Raw genomic sequence first — 25620 nt, forward strand, 5'->3', positions numbered from 1 at the left:
AAGTAAAAAAGACATCATCACCTAATACTGCATTTCTCTTCCTCAGTATGAGAAATATGCATGACATCAGTCCAGATTTTTCAAGGCATTAGGACTGGTGCATGCCATGGTCTCAAGTGACTATCTAAAAAAATGCAGCTGGAGGGCTGGAAGGACTTTTTAGTGCAACAAACTATTACATTACAAAGAAGATGTAAAACAAGACTTTGAAAGGGAAATTTCCTTATCAGAATTTCTGTTTACATGAAACAGAGTCACGTACAAAGTCAAAGCACTGCATTGCATGGCTGAATCAAGCACCAGCAACGTAATCAGCATGATATCAAATGAGCAATAGGGTAGCTTTAAGAAACCAGAAAGACTCTGCATCCTGAAGCTTACTGATTGTCTGGCTGAGGAGGACGTTGAAACAGCAGATAAAGCTGATGTATTTGTTGTAAACTTTCCAGCACTCAAACTTTATTTGTCTGAGTGTGATACTCCCCTCTGTGGGTGGAGAAGCAGAGGGACTGGCTGACGTCATCCGAAGGGATAAAGTGCAGTGCCCACAGCTTTGGAATGAGTAAAACTTCTTAAGAGGTATAAAAGGTCGGCTGCCCTGTACGCAGGTGCTCTGCTGACAGCAACCTTCCTCCTACAGCTCGGCTCCTCACAAAGACCTAAGGAAAAAAGAAGAGTAACCAAGAAAAAACTGTCCACAATGCCACAAAACGTTATTCTCCAAGGACCGTCACCCTGGGGATTCAGGCTCTCAGGAGGAATAGATTTTAATCAACCCTTAATCATAACCAGGGTATGTACTCTTTCCATTTCCTTTCTATTAATTCCATTTAATAGTTGCTGTAGATTTTTGCCCTTTTCTGGAGTTCAGACAAAACTGTGAGTAGATTAACGAGTGGCTGCTAATTCTGAAGAGAGCCAGCTGAAATGCTAGCAGTTTTTACAAGTTTTGTGTGACAGGCTTCTGTAATTCGCCTAAGATACTTTAACTGCACTTCTACTTATGCCTCAAAAATTAAATTCAAGTGCCTTGGCAGCAGAAAAAGGTTGGCATGATTTCCCAGGCATTCAAAGCTGTGTAAAGACAAGACCTCACTTTTATCCTTTTCACGACTAGCCTTTCAGATCACTGGAGGTGAAGACTGCTTGGCAGCAGCTCCTCGTGTCTGGAAGTTTGTGCTTTCCAAATTAATCTGACTCTTATCTAATTAAATCAAGTTCTGATTATTGCCAGCAAAGGTAACAGCACCTGTTTTTACATATGTGAAGGTTTTCACTTCCATAAACATTAAATCAGTGAATTATGAGAAAGTTGCCCAGTCCTGAATATGAAAGAGGTAATTATTTGGTGTTTTCTGTCATATTTAGAAAATGAAAGTTTACCTACCTCTCTCACTCCCCCCCCAGTTAAGAGCAAGAATCTGAGCCTTCATTTTTTTCATGGATTTCAATATATTAACTAATATCTCAAATTTAAGAAACCAGTTACTCAATGAATGTAGCATACAACACACTGTCAGCTGCCCTGCATCTACAGACATGGATCTACTCAAAAGACAGGATACATATTTTGATAATTTTGAAAATTGTGTTCAGTGCACATCAGACCAGAATTAGTTCTCCCTATATTTTTGCTGCTTTTCAGGACCTTAGACACACCAAGTATGTGTTCCATGAGCATCCAAATTGCTATTTTTTTTTTTTAAATAAATCCCTGCACTATGACTCACTATATACACTATGCCTGGTATTGAGCAAGTGTCAAGAACCTTGAAGATGGATGGATACTACTGGTGATGCCTTGCAGTAAAAATGCTTCCAAACAATAGTCTGTAGAAAGTTTAAGGATCAACTTCTCACATATTAACTAGTAAAAATTTATAAATCTGGAATAAATGATTAAATTAAGTTAAAGCATAAAACATTTTATGTATTTTGAACAGAAGTAAATCAGAATGCTATTATATTTGACTGAATGTAGTTACATGAAAAATACTCATAGGACATAGCAAAGCCTTTGGAGAAAAATGAGATAAAAACATTAATTAATAAAAAAAAAATCTCTGAATGTTTTGAGGCCTTCATTGCCTTTTATGGTCCTCTAAAAGAAAAATAGTTTCCATTATCTCCAATGAAAAATATTTTAGCTGTGTCTGGTTTGTATTTTCTTTGTGTTTAGATTAAGTACAATGAAGTTTAAAACTGCAATAACAAAGGATGTTACTATAAATGTCACTTTTTAAGGAATAAATTACTTTGCAGTTGACTCATACCTACCAAATGCCTTACAAGACAAAAGCCATTGGTTTCTGGCATACTACAGAAATGTTCAAAATCACATTTCAAGTAGAACAATGAAATTATGTATAGGAAAAAACCGACATGGTTAAGTTTGCTTAGCTCAAATTCAAGTATATCAATGTTTAAATTTAAATGTTTAAAATTAATATTTTTGTTGCCACAGCATACATTTAAAAGAGTGCCTAAATAAGTATTCATACAATACCCCTTAAGAAATAGAGAACATTTCATAAGATTCGTAAGTCTTGCTTCTTGGGGCAATTAAAAATATTTGCCATTAAACAATAAATAGAAATTATTTTCAAATACATTTTGAATAAAATAATTGGACAGGTGTTATGTTTGGTTGGCTATAGTCCTTGTTCAACAAGGAAAGCTTTTAGCAGGACTTGTCGAGAGAGACAGACAACATAAGAGACTATCCACCTGTCTAAAGAACAGATGTCACCTCAATAGCTCATCTGCAAATTGTTCTGCTGTTTTGACTGTTTCAAGCAAATGCAAAAACCACAGACCATGATCACCTGGAAAGAGAAAGAACAAGAGGGGACTATAATAGACATATTTAAATTCTATTATGGTCAGAAACAACAAATGAACTAAGAATAGTGGAAACATTTATTGAAATACTTGGAACTTTGCACAGATGCAAAGAAATTGCATTATTGAAACTGATCAAAACCTTAGCTTAATCAAACTGAATAGTTTTGGTTTATTCTAACCAGAATAATGTAACATTTTGGGTTAAGCATTTAGAAGAATGTAATCCCAGAATTTAAGTTCTATTGAATAAAGCATTGCAAGAACAACTCAGACTTTTAAAGTTTGGAGGGAATGGTGAAATATTATCAACTCTAGATTTAAGTTCTATTTTAAAATAGACCTTTACCAATCACAATGCTAGTATTCATATTAACTCAATTTTATATTTATTCGCTCTGCAGACATTCATAGCTCTCTTCAGAAAACACAAAGCCTGAAAATTTATGATGCTGTAACATGTTAAGCTTTGCAAATCTATTATCAGATGCAGAAAGGTTGTCTTCAGTTTCGTAGGAGACATTGACCCATATGTGGTGAAATAGTCTGTGACAACATCTGAATGATCAATACATATCCTTATACATATCCAAATCCAAGCTACCTAAGATACAGGAGTAACAGGCATGCCATACAGGCATGTCCTGAAGAGCAAGACAAAAATTTTCCCAAAGCAACAGTAGAATCTACCTCACCTGCCCAGGTGAGCAAGCAACAAATACTAGTCATAACAGAGTTCTAAGTGTTCACAACACACACTTAATATGTAACTAACAAGCCCTTAAGAAACAACAACACTTACGTTATTGAGGTACCCACAATATCAATATTATACCCATGATATGGTGGAATCTTGCAATGAATAACACGGCCTCTGTCTATAAAATGTAGGCCACTGTACTTTTGTCAGTCCCGCTTCCCTATGAGCAACAGTCAAGATTTCCCCCCCTCAACATATTGAGTGACACCCAGCCATATTCCTCCTGCTCAATTCTAGCAGCAGAACACTGGCTCTTTCTGCCAAATCCGGGAAGATCAGATGAGGGAAAAGATTATATGAGGGCAGGTAGCTCTGCACGCAGGCAGACTTGGGCACGTAATGCTCAGCACCCCCATCAAGGTGTTAAGGCCCAAGAGACACAATTCAGCCAAATAATAGGAAATACAGACTCCTGGCCCTTTTCCTCCTTGCTCCCACCAACTGGCAATCCCATTCAAACATATAAATGGTATATATGCAGCTAGTGACAACTTATAAGATCCAGGGGATTTACCATCAACGCAGAGTAGGTTAGGTCCTACTAGCAGCACAGCTGCTACAGATATGCTGCTTTATAAGGCAGGATCATTATCTCAGTACATTGCTGCAGTGTGTCACAGATACAGCAGATGATTTGTTGTGACATGTAAAAAGCATAATCTACTGAGTAACCTATATAAGGGTTATACAAGTTACCTTACCCTTGAGAGGGAACCAAGAACGGCTGGGTTTGCCCATTTTGGGTATTAGAGCATCAACAGTCACATTGGAACACTAGGAATTCCGCTGCAGTTTGTCATTGCAGACATTTTCACAACATGCCAAGCAAAGTCAGGAACAATTCCCAGTGTAAAGGAGAAGCATGATCGTTCTTCTAAATCCCCTGCCTTATTACAGTGATGTAAGGGGTCTCGATGCCGTTCATTTACACTTACAGCTGTTGAAGTTTGAGAAACAGACAATTTTGGAGATTTCAGACTTAGAATTTATAAGCAACTTCCTTGATTCATATTCAAACAAATTATTCAGGCACCTTAACACTTTGTTAAGCCCACAATACATTAGTCCATTCTTTTGAAGGGTGAGGGTGGAAAAGCTTCCAGCTGGCCACAAATACCCATTTGGAAAGTCTGCCTTGACTTGATAATAACATATGCATTGCAGTTTGTTACAGTGACATCAAAAATAAGTTTACGTGCTGGAATGCAGAAAAAAAGCCCACAAAGCAAACTCTCATCAAAAAGAATGTTTCTACTTGGCTTTTATGTTGATAGTACTGTCACCTTCAGAGACAAGTCTGCCAGCTTCACCAAAGCTGGGGTTCAGAACATGCTGGAGGTACACTGGGCAGCTTAATCTCCTCATTTCCTGGAAAATTGTGAAACACCAGAACTACAGAATGTCTCCACAGCATGTTTACCAGTCCTCCTTAATCGCTTTTAATAATCGGGATAACACTTACTTTTGCTGTAGCAGAACCTACAGTGAGAAAAATTCTCTCCAATAGCTTTTTTACTTAATATGTGCCACAGATAAAAGAACTGCTCTTGTAAGTCACACTATGTTGACATTTTTGTCCTTCACACTGGGATTCATTTACTTACAAATAAGCAACTAATGTTACTTTGGATGAATCGGTCTGTCCCCTTTGTTCTGCTATTTCAGAAGAGTTACGTGCTACATCCATCAATTTCATGTTGTTGTCTAGATAATCAAAAGTCACCTAAAATGGCAATACACAACTAAGGGACCTAAATCCCACTCAGTGACCTAAGACCTGTTGTGTATGTGGTATGTGTAAGTGTTGTGGTGGTATGAGAAGTCCCCTTTCGCACATAGAGACCTGCAATTCTAGAACAAGTTTCAGTAATGTCTAAGGTCATAGCCTCTCTACAAGAGTTATTTTAAAGCAAAATTATGTTGCATTTCAATTATTTTAACAGTCATGTAGAAGATTATCAAGTAGATTAAAAAAAAAAGGCAAGCATAGAAAGATAAGCTGAGGGCTATTTCTACGAATGGTGGTACATTTACATAAGATATGAATTGCACCACATGGATCACCCTGGAGGATCAGGGACACTGTTACTTAAATGCAATGGGACTGAAAGATAAGCACTTTAAGGAGTTCAGGGTCTGAATTAGACATCAATAAAGAGAAAAATATTATTTTAGTATTATTAACATATTTCTGATTATTTGGCAATACAACATGAAAGGCCAGGCTAACAGAAACCGTGAACTGCTGTACTTGTCTTAAACATTGCTTTCTATATTATTCAGTCCAATGGCACATCATACCCATGAACTTTAAGTAACACAATTTCTTAACGGCTCTTTTCTTCTGCTAGTGGTGTTAAGGGGAAAATATAACTTTTTTTTTTCAAGCAAGTTATATATGGCAGTTAAGAAAGAAGATTCAAAGATGAGTTACAGTAACTACAGAAGTCAGAGTGGAAACTTATGCAGAAGTGTAAAGATAATTTCCATCTAATTTGAAGTTATGATAAATAAAACATTTATTTGATGATCTTTCAAAAGAACTACAGAGGGTCTGGCAAAATTAAGAATTCACTTTCTTTGTAGGCAATCATATAGTTGTTTACAGGCCCACTCCCTGCCTCCCTCATCCAACAGAAAATAGGGAAGCATGGTGAAGTTTATTTTCTCTATCAATTTTCAGGCATGCCTGGTGATTAAGCAGTTACATTTTGGTCTTTTCAGATTACACCTGGAAGCAAGGCTTCAGCCGCCAACCTGTGCCCTGGTGACGTTATTATAGCTATTGATGGTCTAGGCACAGAGAACATGACACATAATGATGCCCAGGAGAGAATTAAAGCAGCTACACATCAGCTTTGTTTGAAAATAGAGAGGTATGTGTACATGTCTGCTTATTTCTGAAAGAATATACTATTCAACCAACTGATTATACATTACAATTATTATATGGTGTAACTATTTAAAATAGTTTGAAGAATTTCATTATGTCTTTAAAATTACAAGCAACCAGACCCACCCCACAAGCTCCAGGCCAAGCAAGACTCCCCAGAACTCATCTTCATAGGTACAAAAAAAATTGTTTCTCTCAGGTTACTTGCCACATGACTCTGCTGACTCCATAAATCCTATGTTAACCATCAGTAAGCAAGCAGTTCCTCATGTTTTGGGGAAATAATAAAACCCTCATCTAGCTGTCACTTGTTCAGTGACCACTCTACTCCAATATTTCCTCAGCTGCAGGTGCTTATCATTGCCTCCTGCTCCCAAGCACAGACAAAGTTGCTAGTATATCCTCCCAGTTAGGGAAAACATCACGTCAGGCATTCATAAAGGGTGACAAAAGAGCAAGTTTAAAGCAAATCCTTTTGGTCACAACATATTAAGCCAGATACAGGATTCGCAAATCAACATTCCAAACAAAACTAAGAAACACTCTCCTACCTAAACTGCAGGAGTCCAGAAACTTTTGTGTTCATTTCTCTCAGCTAGAGCCAGGAAGAGAAACAACCTGCAGCTTCACATCTCCAGCTGAGTTTGCTCAGCCTTTAATCAGAATCATTTAGCACACTCTTTCAGCTCTCTCCAAAATTAGGATGGCCCTGATTGACCTGAGGCCTTCAAGGAAGCACAGCTCTTTATTACAGCTGAGCACAATATTTGTATCCAACTACAGAAGGTGGAGTTGTTTTTGAAAGGATCATTGTCTAATTACTAGAGCACACACTATGGTTAAAAACTCCCACAGCTAATTCCAGGTTCTGTTACAGACTGATATATGCCATTTAACAACTATCTTGGGAAGCCATTTTCAAGATGTGATAAGTGTATATATAACAAACAGTACTAGATTAGTATTTAACATTACTATTATGCTACTATAAAATTAGTTGCCATATTTCACTTTGTCAGTGAAAACAGAATTGTAACTGGTATTTTTGTGTTTGTTGTCCCTGCCTACATGACTGAAAGAATCTTCTGTGCCACTTTGATTTACACTTGCCTATACTTTGCATACTTAGATTGCACTTCTACATTTAAAAGCAGGCTTTGCATGGATATTGTTATCACCAAAAAAAATTGAAGTTCCTGGTTTAGGATTATTGCTATCATATTCACTTACTTGTGCAAAATATTCTGAGGACCCAACATTCATTCTATCAACCATTAAAAAAGTAAAATTTTTAAAAGTTTGGTCAGCTCAGGTCAGAAAGGCAGTACTTTCCCTTTCCCTTTGTATTTGGAAACTATTAACAATTTGCTTCCCATTGTTCATAGCATACATAATTTTTAAAAAAGTAAATACTCTTTATATATATTGATTACATATCATCAAAGTTTTTTTACATCAAAACAATAAAAAAGCATAGAAAAACCTGCACATTTCCAAGCTGCATTATATTTCATAGGGACATATATAACCCTATGGGAATTCAAAATATTTAAATTCTACATTTCTCTCTTTCTAGGGCAGGAACTAAATTATGGTCCCCACAAGTTTCAGAAGATGGCAAAGCACATCCCTTCAAGATAAATTTGGAAGCTGAACCACAGGTATGAATTGTGAAAAGTTACCTAACCATTTCCATTTGCCATTTTACATTATAAATTATCTCCCTTGTGGTCATTAAAATAGAACTTCATCCATTATCTGCCAGTTTAAGCTAATACAGACCACCATGAATATGACATATGTGAACACCATTATATCTGACAGAATGTTTTTGATTTTTCAGCTATAACTGAAACAAAACATTAACAATCTACAATACATTATCATATTTCTTTAAGACTGTACTTATCACCATCATTCTATTATGGAAATAAAATATGTTCTTTTATTCTGATACAGTTTAAGTTGCTTTAACTCTTTTAGAGATTCTTCATCATTTGAGGAAATGCTTCAATCAGAAATAAATGCCAAGTACCTAAGCGATGAACTCATCAGACCACATAATTCAATTTGATGTAATGGTTAAATAGAGAGATCCATTAATGCTGGATCTCTTTATTTCCATACATTTTTATACTATACCAGAGAACTGAAGTTTATGAATCTGTACAAGATCCATGTACAGGTCTTGTACAAGCAAATTCACCACTTCTGACCAACAAAGTCTTGATCCTTGTATATGACCAAAGGAAATCCACTCAATTGACATCCTCCTCTCTCTTCAAGCTCAAAAAGAAGAGCTACTATGAGTCAGAGTCCCTGTACCATTAATAGCTAATTAGCTAGCTACTGCCTACACCTAGTCCTTTATTTATTTGTCATTCCTTTTTAACATACATGAACATCTGGTGTTCTCCCAAGAGGGGGGAGGGAAGAGCATTCTGCTTATCCTAAAACTCCAGGTTCAAAGCAAGTATGTCAAAGTATTTATTCTGTGTTATCCTAGAAAATGTAAGTGCAGACTCCATATCAATAAATCCTGTGCAATAAGTAGTCCCACCAATCCAAAGTTTTCCCAGAGACGCTTCCAAACATGGCATTTCAGTGTTTCATTTCTCTCTCTTCTTTCCAATCTAAAAACTTGCATTAAATGATACAGCAAACTTATTCAGAAATAACATAGTCTCTTCAGCAGCAGGAGATACTATAATGAAGAAACAAAACTATTTTAAATCCCTATTTTTGTGGAATAGTAGGATACACATTAAATGAATAGCAATGGAACAAATTCTAAAAAAATGGAACAAATAGGTAAAAAAGCTATAGAGAAAACCATGCAGGCATGTATGACAGAAGAGTAATCCCTCTGCATGAAAGCTGCATTCCTAAAAAGGACAGTTACTTTAAAATAGATCACAAGATTTCACTGAGTGCTACTTGGCAGACTATTGAAAAGCAGTTTCCATTCGGCAATTAGAAAAACTGTTTCTCCTAGATTAAAACCAGCCTTTTCATTTTAGTATATCTCTCTTTCCTTCCTAGAAAAATCAGGAGCACTGAGTATATTTAATAAATAGTATGCACCAGACAAGTAGAAATGCTTGCAAGCAAATATGCTATACCATTCCTGGGATGATTTCCATTTTAGATTAAATTCTTCCATCCAAGAGCATCCATCACTCTGACCTCCCTGTGGAAAAAAAATAAATATAGCCTTTTGTTCTACAATTGCTGTAATTTTAAATTAAATTTTATCACATATTTAGTCACAACAGGAGTCCCAGCAGCACTGTATATCAGTAAGGAAAACATACAAAGTTTCTTTAATTCCAGATGACAAATATTTGCACAACCTGTGCTGTCTAGGTCATGTAAGAGCAAAGCCTTTGACACCTTCTCCATAACATACTCCTGGAAAAGCTGCAGCCCATGGCTTGGACAGGGGCACTCTCTGCTGGGTTAAGAACTGGCTGGAGGACCAGGCCCAGAGAGTGGTGGTGAACGGGGCTGCATCCAGTTGGCAGCCGGTCACTAGTGGTGTCCCCCAGGGATCAATGTTGGGCCCAGTCCATTTAATATCTTCACTGATGATCTGGATGAGGGGATCGAGTCTTACATTAGCAAATTTGCAGATGACACCAAGTTGGAGGGAGTGTGTATCTGCTGGAGGGTAGGAGGGCTCTACAGAGGGACCTGGACAGGCTGGACATATGGGCTGAATCCAACGGGATGAGGTTCAACAAGGCCAAGTACCGGGTCCTGCACTTCGGCCATGACACCCCCTGCAGTGCTACAGGCTGGGGACAGAGTGGCTGGAGAGTGACCAGGCAGAAAGGGACCTGGGGGTTCTAATCAACAGAAGGCTGAGCATGAGCCAGCAGTGTGCCCAGGCTGCCAAGAAGGCCAATGGCATCCTGGCCTGTAGCAGGAACAGTGTGGCCAACAGGTCCAGGGAAGTGATTCTGCCTCTGTATTCGGCACTAGTGAAGACACACATTGAGTACTGTGTCCAGTTCTGGGCCCTTCAGTTTAGGAAGGATGTTGAGGTGCTGGAGCAGGTCCAGAGAAGAACAACAAGTGAAGAGCCTGGAGCACAAGTCCTATGAGGAGCAGCTGAGGGAGCTGGGATTGTTTAGCCTGGAGTGTAGGAGGTTCAGGGGAGACCTCATCACTCTCTACAACTCCCTGTAAGGAGGCTGTAGGTGGACGGGGGTCGGTCTCTTTTCCCAGACAACCAGCAATAGGGCAAGAGGACACGGTCTTAAGCTGTGCCGGGGGAGATTTATGTTGGGCATTAGGAAGAAGTTCTTCACAGAAAGCGTGATTGGGCATTGGAATGAGCTGCCCAGGGAGGTGGTGAAGTCACCATCCCTAGAGGTGCTTAGGAAAAGACTGGATGTGGCACTTAGTGCCATGGTCTAGTTGACAAGGTCATAGGTTGAATCCAACCTAGTTGATTCTGTGATTCTGTGACTGATGTACGGAAATGGAAAACCACTGAATTACATTTCCTCCATTTCTATAAAAATTAAAATTGCTCAAAAGGTCATATATCTTATAAATGTAATCAGATCTTTTTAACTCTTGCCAGATAGACATTTTAAAATTCACCAAGAAAGTTAAGAGATGTCAGTCATTTAAAATGCATTATAAGCCAACTAAATAGCAAAACCAGATGAAGACTTAACCAATATTCTTAATAAGTATCTAGTTTCTGTTTGTAGGCTAATAAAAGATAGTTAAAATGAGTGTAAAACCTATTTTAAATTTTTCAGCAATTTGGCCAACTATTTGGCCAAAGAACACTTACTGTATCTTCAGTGGATGAAAATTTTTCTACAGATGCTTGGAGATGGTTTTGTGAAAACTGATAAACAACTAAAAATTGTTCCTACTTACAGCTATGGAACAAGGAACCTTTATACAGTAGCAAACTTCTGTATCATGCTGAACATCTCCGAAGAGTCATTTGGAGACTGACAGAGGCAATTGTCAGAGCCCAATGAAAGCTCTCACTATTTTTAAACCCTTGGAAGAGGAAACTGAGGCAACAATTCCAACTTACAGCAATAAGTGGCTGACTGAAAGTGACTCTTGAAAGCTACACGTTCCCACATAAAAAACAGCCACATTAACTTTGTTAGTCTGGAGCAACCTATAGTGTGATGGATAAATAATAGGAAATAACAGACCACTTGAAGAATTACTAATACAATCACATTGTATTCTGTATAAAAGTGACTTAGTACATGCAGTTCTCAATGAATATAATTAGAAATATAATCTTTCACAAATGGCAAATTATAAAATTATTTTTAAAATCCTTTCTGCTATATTGTCAATGTAAAATAACATGATGACCTGTAAATGTTTTCTGTTACAATCCCTTTAACCTGATTGAAAATTATTTTATATCCCTTACCACAATATCTTGAATTGTTTTTATTTGAGCTTTTCTCATTTGCATCTATCTTTGCCTTTGAACATTTTATTCAGTGAGATTAGACTTCTGGCCCTGAAGGACATTATACATTCCTGTGAGACACACTATGCATATAGATAAAAATCTAAGAAAAATACAAGCCACTCTTCTAAAAAGTAACTTTATAGTCTATTACCACTGAAAATCAACTTTTGAAACAATATAATTGTCCTAGCTAGTTTTGAGGACCTACCCCCTCTTTTTAACAGGATTTAAAAGATCAAGGTTTTAGCCACATGATACCTCCAAAATGTACACATTTGTGTTCTGTCACAGCAATTACCCCAATGAATGCCATCATATGGTCTGTGTTGGATGCCTTTCTACAGACTTTGGGAGCTACATTAATTCTATTCCTGATACCTATATCAATGCAAAAATGTAGCTAACCCTGCAAAAAGGACATCAGTCAGTTGGAAAAAAATTTAAGAAATTAAGTACCGTAAATCTCAAACACTCCTGATTAGGAATTTCAACAACTTTCAGTTCTCATTTAGCTTTTGAACTAAAAGAGGACTTTTTGCAGATTCAATGAGATATAGTAAACACAAGAGCTGGACTATTTTTGCTGCTGTATGTTCTGTCACTGACCTTTTATGTGATTAGATGAGCTATTAAGAAAACAGTATGTAAGTCTGACTAACTGCAAATACTTGTTTCACAACTGTTACATTGTTAATATGCTATTATGGTACCTCATCTTCTATTCATTTCTCAATAGGAAATGAAAAAGGGGGATGAAATTACAATGTTCTCAGTCGGTTTTGTTCATTTTGAATCATATACGGATTTAAATCAATTTTAAATGCTTTGACATTAATATCTTTCATTAAGTACCCATGATCCTAAACACTATTAGATTATTTCCATTTACTAATACATTTTGTTAACTGCAACTCAGTTCTATCAGACAGAAAGAAGGAATTGCCAGTAAAATCTTTGTGGTCATTTATCTGATTGCTGCTTTCAGTAGCCTCTTACAGTGCAATGCTGCTAAACATTTTCATTTAATAAAACTGCTTTTTACTGTTTGCATTTTCTGGTTGCACATTCTATATATCCATGACTTTTCCTTATTCTGATCCTAAATATATTTCTGAAACTGCTGTACAACAATCACACTCAAAACCAAAGCCAAATCAGAGAACCAGCAGAGATTTCAATGGAAATTGAAGTATTAATGACCTGAGCTATCTTAACATTGCAAGGTCCAGAAAATATCAGTTCAGGTTGTAGACACCTATTTGTTAGTAACAAAAGCTTTTTATTCCATATGCATGGAAGTTCAAGTGATCTCACAGCACTGTTTCCAAAGAGTACTGCAGGACATCAGGGCCACAGCAGCTGGATAGACTGCAGCAGCTAATGTTCTTCACCCACTAAGGTAGTATGAAAATAACCTCTTAGCAGATGACAAGGCTAACTTTTTCGAAGTCTACTTCTGAGGCTTAGGGGTGGACCTGAGCTGAAAGGGACTCAAAAGAGACTGTACTAAATATGCACAATACAAATAAGTGAATTTTCACACAGTCGGTAGCCTTTATCATTCCTGGCCAACCACTACAGAAGAAGATTTTAAGTATCTGAAAGGTCATCAGAGATTTTACTTCCAGATCTTATCCCTTATGGATTCCACAACTGAAGTAAATTATCCTGGCCAACAATTAAAAAAAAAATAGTACTCCAGAAATAAACAAACATAGGAAGAATGATTTCAAATTTATCCATTTCTGGGTTTTACTTATTTATGATGATTTCACATTATGTTTAAATTATACCAGCATCACAATTTTTGATGCACGAGTACACTTCAAAGATGAAATTTGTTCAGAAAAACATTCTCAATCTGAGGTACGTTCAAGACTATTTCTGTTAAAAGAAGTGTTTAAAATCATGTGTTTTCTAGGCAAGACACTTACAATAAAAGTCCTACTTTTGGGAATCCCTCTATCAGTATGTGATGAAAATGCAGAATCTAGAGATTAGCACTAAAGCAAAGCAGTCAAGCTAACTGTCCATGAAATGTTTCTGACAGAATGTAAACAGTGAAAAATCTCAAGAACAATACGAAAAGTCACTATAATATTCATTCCTCCCATTTATTCTAAGCCTTCTGTTTGCCCAGAGGCAGGAAAATAATGCGTATAGCTTAAGTAGCATACAAAATTCATGGAAAAATATAGGATGCTTGCACCAGTTAAAAAATAACAGAGTTGCAAAAGTAAAAAATGCAGATTAACAATACGTGTGTTGTCAGTTTTACTCATTACTAGCTTTGGTGTGCATTGTAGCTCTGTGTGTTTTGTCTGCCTATCATGTACAGGAATTCAAGCCTATTGGTACAGCTCACAACAGAAGGGCCCAGCCTTTTGTTGCAGCAGCAAATATTGATGACAAAAGACAGGTAGTGAGCTCCTCCTATAATTCTCCAATTGGGCTCTATTCATCTGGCAATATTCAAGACGCGCTTCATGGACAACTGAGGGGTCTCATTCCTAACTCATCACAAAAGTGAGTACTAATATTTACTTATAATACATGGTCATTTGTGGTATTTCATTATCTGTTCCATTTTCATTTAAAAGTCCAGCTCTTGCTGTTTTTTCTGGGAATCAGGAGTTTATTCATTAATTTAAAAAGTGGTGATCAGTAAAACAATTTTTTCCAACACAGAGAACTATCCATTCAGCTCTGTTGTAGCACTGTTTGCAGGTAGCCAGCATTTGGACTCTACGTTGAGCTGCAACACTACCCTCTGACCTTCCCTCTTGTAACTGCACTTTACTCTGAATGTTCCTGAACACTACAGCGTTTGCATTTTGAGTACCAGGAATGAACAAACGAAACACGGCTATTTCATGGTTAAACCTTTAAAACATTTTTAGCTTCATTTTAACTAGAAATCAGCATTTGTAGGCCAAAGAAAGTTATTTTAACCCTTTTTTCTTTACAGGATATGAACTACTTCGAACACAAGCATAATATTCGGCCCAAACCTTTCATAATCTCAGGCCGAAGCAGGTTAAAAACTTTGAGTGCTGTGCTGGATTTGATGCATGGTGTTATTTTTTTTAACGGATGGATACTCACCACTGACATTAATAAAGCATACAGAAACTTTTGAAATTTACTTATAGTACTAGATAACCTAATACCAAAACTAAAAACAAACAGACAAAAAAAAATGAAATGGTTGACTCACAGAGCTCAGGCTTAGCATTCAAATTTCTATTTCCAAAAGAAAGCGGGTCTACACTTCCATCTCAGTTATACTGATAAGAGTCTGAAATAACTGTATCCATGAACCTGATTCAGTTTACAGCATAGCACCAGATATTGTATATTTACAGATCTTTGGCACTGTGAACTTTTTCTGTCCAAATGCAAATACATATAATTTGTTAGCTTGCTAAACAAAAGATAGCTACTTATACAGATTATAATCTAGGCCATTCAGAGATTTTAAATTTGCATTTCAGCACATCTCTTTCCAGAAAACAATCTAATGCTGAGCTAAAATAGGAAAACTGATGTTACAGACACGTAAAACTCCAATGCAGAAAATCTTACACATTTACATCCATCATTTTGATGTAAAAATCCTCTGTCATAACTGGTGATGAAATTTCCCACTATTGTTTACATTATTAAATACAGAGGAGGAAAAGCCAATTCAAACTGTGTGGCTAAAAGCACAAGGAAGCTCATAAGGGCATGAGGGCTGCAATATATTGCAACGTGACCCTTTATCCTTGCTAGCAATAGCAGTTTTTACTAGTGGAAATAGTGTTCTACCTTTAATTCTGAAAAATTATAATGCCCGCATTTTAATTATACTAATTTAAGTCTGACAAACTACACCAGAAGAATAGGATGACAAATGATTCCAGTGTACAAAGGGCAATCTCATATTGATCATCAGTTTTGAGAGATGTCTTAAATTTTTCAGTTACCTGACTGTAGGAGATGGTCCCATCCTGCTAACAAGAACTATCAATGTAGAACACCATCACAGTGGAGAAAAGGTTCCCAAGGACAAAACAGTCCTTAGCAAACATCCATAGCTTCTCACTGCAGGTAGCGCTTACAGACTGTACCAAAACTGACTTTGGGAACACTAGGTCCCAAAAGGTTTTACATGTGCCTACTGGATTTATGAAAATTCAAATGAATGTATCAAGAGCCTAATCTCTTAATTCAGAAACCTCAATTACACACTGTTTTCCATGAAAATACTGAAGTAAACAGCCATTTTCCAGCATGTCAGATGAGGAAAATAAACTGCAAAAACTACCCTGACAGCGATGCAACAAGTTTCAGAACTGCAGTTGGGCAAGGTCTGTCAGCACTGGAGAGGTCTGCACTTGCAAACTGCAGAATCTCTGACACGGGATGTTCCATCTGTGAAACCTTGTTGTCACAACATTTGGGTGCTACTATTTCATCAGTTTGGCTCAATACATACCCACTGCTAAACACGCTTTTAGGACAGATAGCTGAGGCTAAGTAGGACTTTGATTAAAAGAAAACCTGACTGTGGACTGGGGTTTGAACTACTGGGTTGGACATTGGCCAAAATTTTGGACTTTATTCTGGCAAAACTAACTGGAGATTACATTTAATACATAACTATATTTTATTTATTATTTACCTATAATTTATCATGGTTTAACATTACTTTGGCTGCTCATAGCAAGAGCTGTGGTTTTCCTAGTCTTTTCCTGCTGCTTTCCATTTATTAACACTATCGGCACTGACAAAACTTACTCTACTGCAGGATCTAAAGGTGGTCCTGATTCTTCTAAAAGAAAATACTGTAAATTTGTATGTTGCCCTGTGTGGATTTTTTGGCTGGCTCATGCTAGGTGATGATGCACAATTACAGTTTGCTTTAAGGCTTGCCTACCATTTCTAGAATAAACTTTTTTTTTACTTGTCTTCGATAGTAAAGTGTGTATTTCCCTTTAAAATTTTAAGAAAGTGGTCCTGCACAACTTCCCCTCTGAATCAAAGGCAGAATTTTGGTTTGTCTTCTCCACCCGAGAGAAGCTACTGAGCAGAGTACTGTACTATCAAACTGGGAAATAGAGCATTCTTCCAGGTTTACACAGAATCATCAGCTCGGAAAAACTAACCACAACTCTGATAGGAAGGTTGGAGGATGTATTTGAAACATTTATTGTCTCACAGCTCCAAATATCACATAAATGATAACCAATGACTGTGTAAAAGCCTTGGTTACGTGCTGTTACATAGCAACAGCAAAGAAATACCCTGTAACAAACAAAGCCTCTGAGGTACTATGGAAAGAAGACTGAACTGTATAAAACAGTGACACTCAGAAAGACTTCAGGCCTAATGTCCACATTTTTTTTGCTAATATTTTTCCAGGAATGTTGAATTGCACAGTAACTTCACTTCAGTAATGTCAAGCAAAATTAATATTTCTAAAAATGTGCATCTTATTTTTTATACATAAATTAATTATAAAGTCTACTTCAAAAGTAGGAAAAAATAATTCTCTCAATACATGCCCATTGTTCTTGTGAAGGACCACTTTACATTTTACTGGAAACACTGTGATTTAGAAAAGCAAAAGTAAGCCTGGATGCTTTAGTATCTCTTCTTCTTTGTAATTATTAACAAATTATTTTTTTAATTATTAAACTACTTTAAAAATATTAATAAATATCTTATTGTAGAATTCAAGGAAATCTAAAAAATGCCACCCCCATTATTTTACACTAATTTATAGTAGTCTTTTCAGCTGTGGACTGAGATAGTTGTGAGGTATAGAACTGAAATGATGTGCCTGGGATTTCAGTGCTGCTGGTGTTTATTCTATCACTGCATGGACAACTCACACAACCTTTGTATGCTACCGTTTTATAGATGTTAAGAATTACTCACCTAGAACAAAGCATTTTAGGGAGCTTAATTAATTCTCGATAAAACCTAGCATTACAAATGTAAAGTGATATTATGTTCTGAATTATTCAATCTATCAATGGATTTTTACTATCTTTAAAGAGCACACGCATGCCAGAATTTCAAGGACTGCTTTATAACTGGCATTGATAATTTTTGCAGGAAAACTCTTTTCAATGACTACGCATACTTTTGCTTTTCTCTGCTTTCTATACTTCTGCTTTTCTGCGTCTGTTCCATTTATGCTTTTCAGGCCTGTTAACATCACTGTATTTCTGTACTTTTGTCTTTATTCTCTATAATCCAATGCACACTGCACACTCTTCTGTAATGTGCCTATTAACACAGCGGATGCAGCACTCCTTCAGGGATGGACTGTGGCAGTGGACGCAGTACCCCCTCTTCAATTAGCACGGTTAGCTCTATCTGCCCCACAGAGCTGAAAGCAGTGTCTAAGATGGCCCCTAACATTCCCTTGGAAATGGAGCTTCCTGGTGTCAAGATTGTACACGCTCAGTTTAACACACCTATGCAGTTGTACTCAGATGACAATATCATGGAAACACTGCAAGGCCAAGTTTCTACAGCTCTGGGGGAATCACCTGTCATAAGGTAATTAGAGCAGTATCTTTCATATTTATGAATATACAAATTAAAAATATGCCAAAAATCACAAGGTTTAATAATATCACTCTTTCTATGAAAAAGGGCGAAAGGGTTAGAAAGAAACTAAGTTCTTTAAAAACATACAATATTTTCATTAAAATATTAGTAATTTCTATTTTCTAACCCAAAGTATTAAAGGAGTCCTTCAGAATTTACAAATAAATATTTCATAGGTAATAATCTTTGAATTGTGGCTAATAAATAAAAACTGATTATACTACCTGGACTATTAGCTGGCTGACCACTCCAAATCAAGATTTTGATTCCCTCCAAAAATCAAAACTGTTTATTACTATTATAATTACTTATCTGATAACAATTTAATAATTTTCTCTTATTAATAAGTAATAAAATATAATTAAATAAAATTTATTTCAACTGTTTAATTTCAGGTTAGGAAGATTAGGAAATCTTAGATGTTTATAGTGTTCCAGATATTTAATTCTCATTCAGGACAACTCATTCAGTACAACTAGCTCTTGCACAAAAAGAGACAGAATTTACTGTAGGCCTACTAATCCATGTCTGACTTACGAATTTTATGCATTGCATGACTAAAAGTCAGGTAGGAACCTTATGTATATGGATAACAATTATGATTATAAAATACAAGGTTTAAGGCACTATTCATTTTTCCCAAGGGATCATTCACCAGTCACATTGCTTTATCTTTACTTTTGCATAATAGTAAATTATTTTTCTGTTTTACAATGGTACTTAAGTTAATAATTCATAATATGTATGGTGTAAACTAAAGCTAGTTACTAATATTTTAAATAAGCAATAATCATTGGCACCAATGAGCCTTCTTTCACACCTCGAAGAATTTGGCTGCTACTAACCAAAAAAAGCCATATTTATATAGAAGTATTTAAGTTCACCCTATCTGATGAAAATAAAACTATAGTTCATGAAGTCTTTGCAGAGTGAAGTTACTCTAGTGCCTGAATATTTATCCTCAATCAGAACAATTAGAGAACAATAAAAGAAAAATTTGCTGCTTTTTTATTCTGAAATAATGCATTAAACCCAAAGCAATCAGATTTCACACTACCTGTGACATTGACAGTTTGAGAACTGACTCTCTACACATTTGAAATGTCTCTTTTGTTGTGGGATTGGTTTTCACTACGTACGCATTTAGAAATGTAATCTCACACATTTGTGTCCGTTTTTTTATTGTTTGCCTTCTGTATGTAATTGCATTATCACTTGTGTGATGTTTAGAAATATTTTAGTTAAGAGGACACAATTCAAGAGTTTAATTAACCATTGCCAAGAAATGTAAAAACGAAACTACTTTTATTCATTCAAAGCATCCGGCAAGAAAAGAAAATAGTAGTTTCTTCAACAGCTTAAAGACAGCTCAAAGAAATCTACTGATGGATGAAGATGCAAACAATTCACATAAGCAACAGGGGGGTCACTACCCAACTGCTGCTGCTCTTGCTGGGCCATTTGGCAGCTTTGATGCTACCCTGGTAAACAAATAAACTATTTAAAGCAAAACTCAGTCTAATTCTTTGTGGACTTAGTTGCTTAGTTCCAGTGGCAACTTACCTAAGATTTAACAGACAGTAGAAGGTCAGTTGCAAAAGGAAATTTAAACCAAATATTTAAACCAAATATTTAAATATTTGTGTGTATAGCAGTAAGATAATAGACTTCATCAAAGTAAATTTGGACCTTCCTAATTAGCCCCAGTAGCAGTTTGAAATTTACAGATGCCGCACGTTCAGTCTAATTCCTGCCAGTGTATATAGTCATCCACCTTTCCTCTCAACTACTTAGGATGTCATTTATCATGAACAATTCAAGACATTCAGCAAAGTTTAAAATCACATGAGGTATTCTTAGTAAAATCTTCATCTTGCAGGTCATCTGAGATTTAACCATCAACTATTGTTTGGACAATAAATTACTTTATCTTTTCAGCATAAAACTGTCATTACTAAAGTAAGCCATGTCTCATTTTTATTAAATCAAGAAATAGAATTTCCATTTGTCATTATTCACCTTACAATGCTTCCTACTATACAATACCTATTTCTCTCTTTTTTGTCATCTCCATAAGTTAAATAAATAACAATTTTCTTAACAAAATAATCACTGTATTATCTAGTGATCGAGCCAACTTAGAAGTCGTATCTTTCCAAAAGATTTGTCTGCTTAGGTTTTGGCTGATCTTATGTAAAGGTATAAGCTGTGATTTTAACAACATTCTTGAGGCCAGGCGATGTGAAAAGGGAACTTCTGGCTACCCTACCAATGAGCACCTGGTAATACAGCAGATGACTACAGGAATGAAACTATTTTGAAGTTAAATGGCCTATTTCCAAATGTCAGTAGAGCCAGAATCGTAATTATGGAAATACTTTCATGACTTTGTAGATTTATTTTTGTAACAATTGCACTGATTTAATTTTTTCCTTTAGATAAGAAGGAGGCTATATAAAGCAATATTACCAGGAAGAAAGTCCTTCAGTAGTTGTTGAAACACAGTCTTTATGTTTGTTTCCTGAATCAGACTCTATGCCTGGTAGAACTACTGCTTTAAAATTATATTTGTTAAACTGCTTTATCTGCTCTTCCTCCCTTTGCTACAGTGACCCATTTCCCAACTCAGTGACTCAGTCTGACGTGTACAAGATGCTCCATGCCAACCAGGAGGAGCCCAGTCAGCCGCGCCAATCTGGTTCCTTTAAGGTGCTCCAGAATTTAGTCTCCGAGGAAGGTGGTTAATAATGACATATTCTACCTGTTCAAATAGTTTTAAAATGTTTGTGGGAAGGGGGAATCTAAGAATAAAGTGAGAGATATCAGAGATATAAGCATTGCTGAAAGCCTTAATCATTCTGTATCTTATAATTATCACACAGGTCTCCTGTCATTTCGCCTCCTTGCTTGTATGGCTAGCAATCTCCTCTGTGAATACAATGGAGGTGTTAATCACCTTTTTCAGAATCTTTTCTCATGTTTTAAGATCAATAATGTACAGTTGACTTTAACTGAATGATAAAAAGTTTTATATGAGAGGATTTTTGAGACAAGCTCCTTATACTCATGACACCGAGAAAGAAAACGCTCTCTTCCACATCCAGGAAAAGAGGAATTAAAACAAACTCTTAAAATCCCCTTAAAACCAATTCTGTCTTCATTCTAAATAAAAATTGAAGAGGATAATATAATTTACAGTCATATTTCCTTCAAATGAAGAAATTTTGAAAATAAAATCCCTAAAAACTGCAAGTTTGTTATATTTACGATAAGCATAAAGAGTAAAATAAAACCATAATTAACCTAAGAGATAAATATTTAAAATTTTAATGTTTATGTCTCAATATTTACCAGAGAAGGGATAAATACATCTAATTGTCTATATATATCGTGGGATTTTGCTTGGCATCCTCTTGTATTTTGTTATTATTTTGTATTCATATCATGCTACTAATCATTCCTATTTTTTGTATGGTGATTTATATAAATAAGAAGCTTTCTAACAATAGGTCTTGATTTTATTATGTTGCTATATAAAGCCTCCTCCCTCTCCTGCTATATTCAAGACCTACTACCAGAGAATTAGATGATGTCCATGAGACGGAGAGCACTGCATATACGATCTCTTTTGTACTTGCTTTTTGGCTACGGCTACACAACACTTTTCCTGATTCCAGAGAGGTGGAATGTGGCCCACAAAAATTCTACAGTGAAACGGCATTGTTTGTTGATATAAGTGAAAGCCTGTAAATACATCCAGTAGTATATTTACAGGAAAAGTACTTAATGCATCAGATTCTTTTATATCAGCCTATACATAACTGGGTTGTTCTGTTTCTCAGATGGGCGCCCTGTGGGTACAAGGAGTGTGAAAGCCCCTGTAACAAAGGCACCTACTGCCATGCCTGGTGTCCAGAAAGTGCCACTGTGTGACAAGTGTGGGAATGGGATTCTGTAAGTTCTTTCTTTTTAGTTTTAGAAATCTCTAGCTCAAGAAATTTCTAAATCTGTAATTATTAACCTCTACCTTCAACAATTTCGATACAGATTATTTCAGTTTTGAAAATGTACTGTCAAAGTTTTTAATTGAGATTTCCCAGGACCTTTTGCAAGTCAACCATTAACACACACATAATGTAACTAGCAGTTATCTGTGCTGTGTTATCTCATGCTGTGAATTCTCAAAAGTTTCTTGGTAGTGCAAAGCACCCTTCTCCCAACCTAGTGGGTGTATCCAGAAAGCTCTGTGAACTTATTTTAAAAATACGAGATTTCTACCTGAAAGTGCTAACTTCATCAAAGAAGACAGATAATTATGAACTCAGAGAACACTATCGCTAAAGAATGGAATGTGGTTTTGAAACTCATTTTGTCACTATTTTGATAGGTTAGGATGTACTTTCTGTCTTGTAACCAAACTAACATGTTTCTTTAAACTCTTAATTTTCCAATGCACTAATGAACTATGTGATCAACTCTACAGCATTTTATGTCACTTACTCAAACTCAGCATCCAAACTTAAATAATATAGTAGTTTCCAAAACCATCAGACGAACAACCTTAAAATAAATACATAGAACATTCTTTGTGTAATATTGTATCACAATCATAGTCATAGAATGGTTTGAGTTGGAAGGGACCTTAAAGATTATCTAGTTCCAACCTCCCTGCAATGGGCAGGGATGCCTTCCCTTGACCAGTTTGTTTCAGTTTCTTCTCACTTTACAATTCATATGAATTAATTCGGGTTTTTTTCTTTTCATTGTTTCCATACAGAGGAACAGTGGTGAAGGCACGTGATAAATACCGGCACCCAGAATGTTTTGTGTGCTCTGACTGCAATCTCAACCTGAAACAAAAAGGTTACTTCTTTGTGGAGGGCCAACTGTACTGTGAAGCTCACGCCCGAGCTCGTATGAGGCCACCAGAGGGATATGAAACAGTCACCGTTTACCCAAAATGCTAGTCTTAGATTAACACACAATTATATGCATGCACACAAAAAGCCATTTCCAGCTTAGAACTGCAGTACAAGTGTCAGGACTTCGGACTAAATCCAAAGTAGCATCCTTTAAACCTTCCCTTGAGGGATTCTGGGGGAGATGGAAGCCCCTATTAGCCAGCAGTAGCATATTATACCAGAAAAATTCTGCTAAAATATTGTCTTTGAAGTTGTCAATATAAGTCAAGGAAGTACAAAATAAAACAGCTGTCCTGGAATACAAAAAGTGAAACATGAATGCTACAACATATACATAAGTGCTTTACTGTAAACAAGACATTATTTCTAACATAAATTAAGTATCTATGCAAACACCAACACCATCGAAGTCTTAGAGTCTGCAAATGTAGAGGCTTGACAGGTCATTAAAAAAGCAGCTATTTTAAATGGATAGTACAAAACAAGCAGTTGTTCATATCTGCTTCATGTCTATTATTCAACAAGCATTAATGTGCACTCCAGAGAGATTTTGCTTACTTTGCTTTGAATTTGGGGCTATAGTGCCTTAATTTTCTGATTCAGCAACTGTGATAAAGAATAGATGTCAAGTCACATAATAAAATGGCTAGTATAATAAAGACTGGTTAGTATGAAGCAAAACAAAAATTCTATGTTGTCTTAATGATTTGCAATGGTATCATCTTTCATATAACTTAGCAAAAAAATTGTTCTGAGGCATGAACACACATACATTGTTTTCTGGAAAAAAAACCCACACTCTAATAAAAACTCACTGCAAATTGAGTTTGAAAGTACATTTTAAAACGTTTCTGCAGAAAATTATACTGGATTTTTGCATCTCCATCTTTTAATTTCCATAATAGAAAAAAAGGGGAAACATCATCATAATATCTTTGTTGCTGGAAAATTAAAGCTTGGACAACTTTAAAAACAATTGTTAATTAAAATATACAAAGGAAAGATCTCTTACAAAAAAACTAGTGAAGTCCTAAGGAAAAAAAAAAAGGCTGAAAGAATACATTTTGGTCATCAATTCCTGGAATTTGTCAAGGGCTACACTGCTTTCAGGTAGCTGTCAGCTACATAAACACACCTAACTGGCAAACCAAACCTTAGCGTTTACAAATAATACCAACAGAAGTCAGAAATTATTTATTGGGGTATTTTGAACCCAATTTAAAGTAGAATAATCTACAAAATTTTTTATCAAGTCTACAAGACTAACAAAAAATAACTTCATATACTTTTCCCATTCTACAATATAAGAAGCTTAAAATGTAAGTAGAATATGAAATCAAAATAAGAAGCTGTCCATACTTCAAATTTATTTTAAAAATTCACAAGTCCCAAAGATTGAAATATAACGTCCACATATTCAAAGACTTTTCAAAATATCTTAAAGTATTATTTCAGAATTTAAAAGTTTTAAAAATGAGTGTGTCACTGACTATATTATTTACATTCGTATATCATAAGCAGACAAAAAAGTGTTGCACCCTTTCCAAGGTTAGTTCCTGAAATATTTTTGGGCACAAAACATAATTCTGCTCTTCAGGTATCATGGAGGCTATGTATAGTATTAATATTTTCCCACTAATAAAGCACACAAATATGAAAATCCTTTTGGAAGTGAGAGTGCACATGTCTATTTTTACAAACTTAAAATGTCATTGGTGTTTTAAAATGTTTGTTTAATGTTTCTGTCTTTGTATGTAACTAAAGGTAAAAATAAATCTATTACATATGATAAATATTCTGTGTTTCTTTTCAAATGGTATGGAAAATGAGAAAGTGTGAGTGTCAAGTGACTTGACAATAACAGAAGTTTGGCATTTCACCCTGACAGAGCAGTTTGCTTCAGACTTATCAAACCCCTGGCAAGAACAAAAGGCAATTTTTCTATTAGGCATTTGAGTATATAACCTGGGCTTTCTAAAACAGAATGAGATCACGTGCCTTCAAAACTAAACACCAAAAACTGCTCTAACACGCCAAATATGCCAGTTACAAATGTGGGAAAACTCTTGGGAATGCAGATACAAGGACTGTTATGTTACAAGGAAGTCACAGAATGTGACCTGATCCTAAA

The 25620-nt window shown here is 35.9% G+C and overlaps 1 protein-coding gene across 2 annotated transcripts; it reads left to right on the forward strand.

Moving 5' to 3' along the window:
• The first annotated feature begins 585 nt into the window (after positions 1–585).
• PDLIM3 (PDZ and LIM domain 3) lies at positions 586–25242 on the forward strand. 2 transcript variants are annotated; one of them, XM_039388743.1, is made up of 8 exons: positions 586–793; positions 6326–6477; positions 8071–8155; positions 14300–14487; positions 18253–18516; positions 21177–21304; positions 22410–22521; positions 23345–25242. In XM_039388743.1, exons 1-8 carry the CDS (start codon positions 701–703, stop codon positions 23532–23534), a joined length of 1212 nt encoding a protein of 403 aa, XP_039244677.1. In that variant the 5' UTR covers positions 586–700; the 3' UTR covers positions 23535–25242. The 2 variants fall into 2 exon arrangements, with proteins under 2 accessions (XP_039244677.1, XP_027591240.1); XM_027735439.2 differs by lacking the exon at positions 18253–18516.
• The last annotated feature ends 378 nt before the right edge of the window (positions 25243–25620 follow it).

Source organism: Pipra filicauda, unplaced genomic scaffold (assembly GCF_003945595.2).
Source record: "Pipra filicauda isolate LSUMZ 115617 unplaced genomic scaffold, ASM394559v2 scaffold67_size6003252_pilon, whole genome shotgun sequence".
NCBI classification, from domain to species: Eukaryota; Metazoa; Chordata; class Aves; order Passeriformes; family Pipridae; genus Pipra; species Pipra filicauda.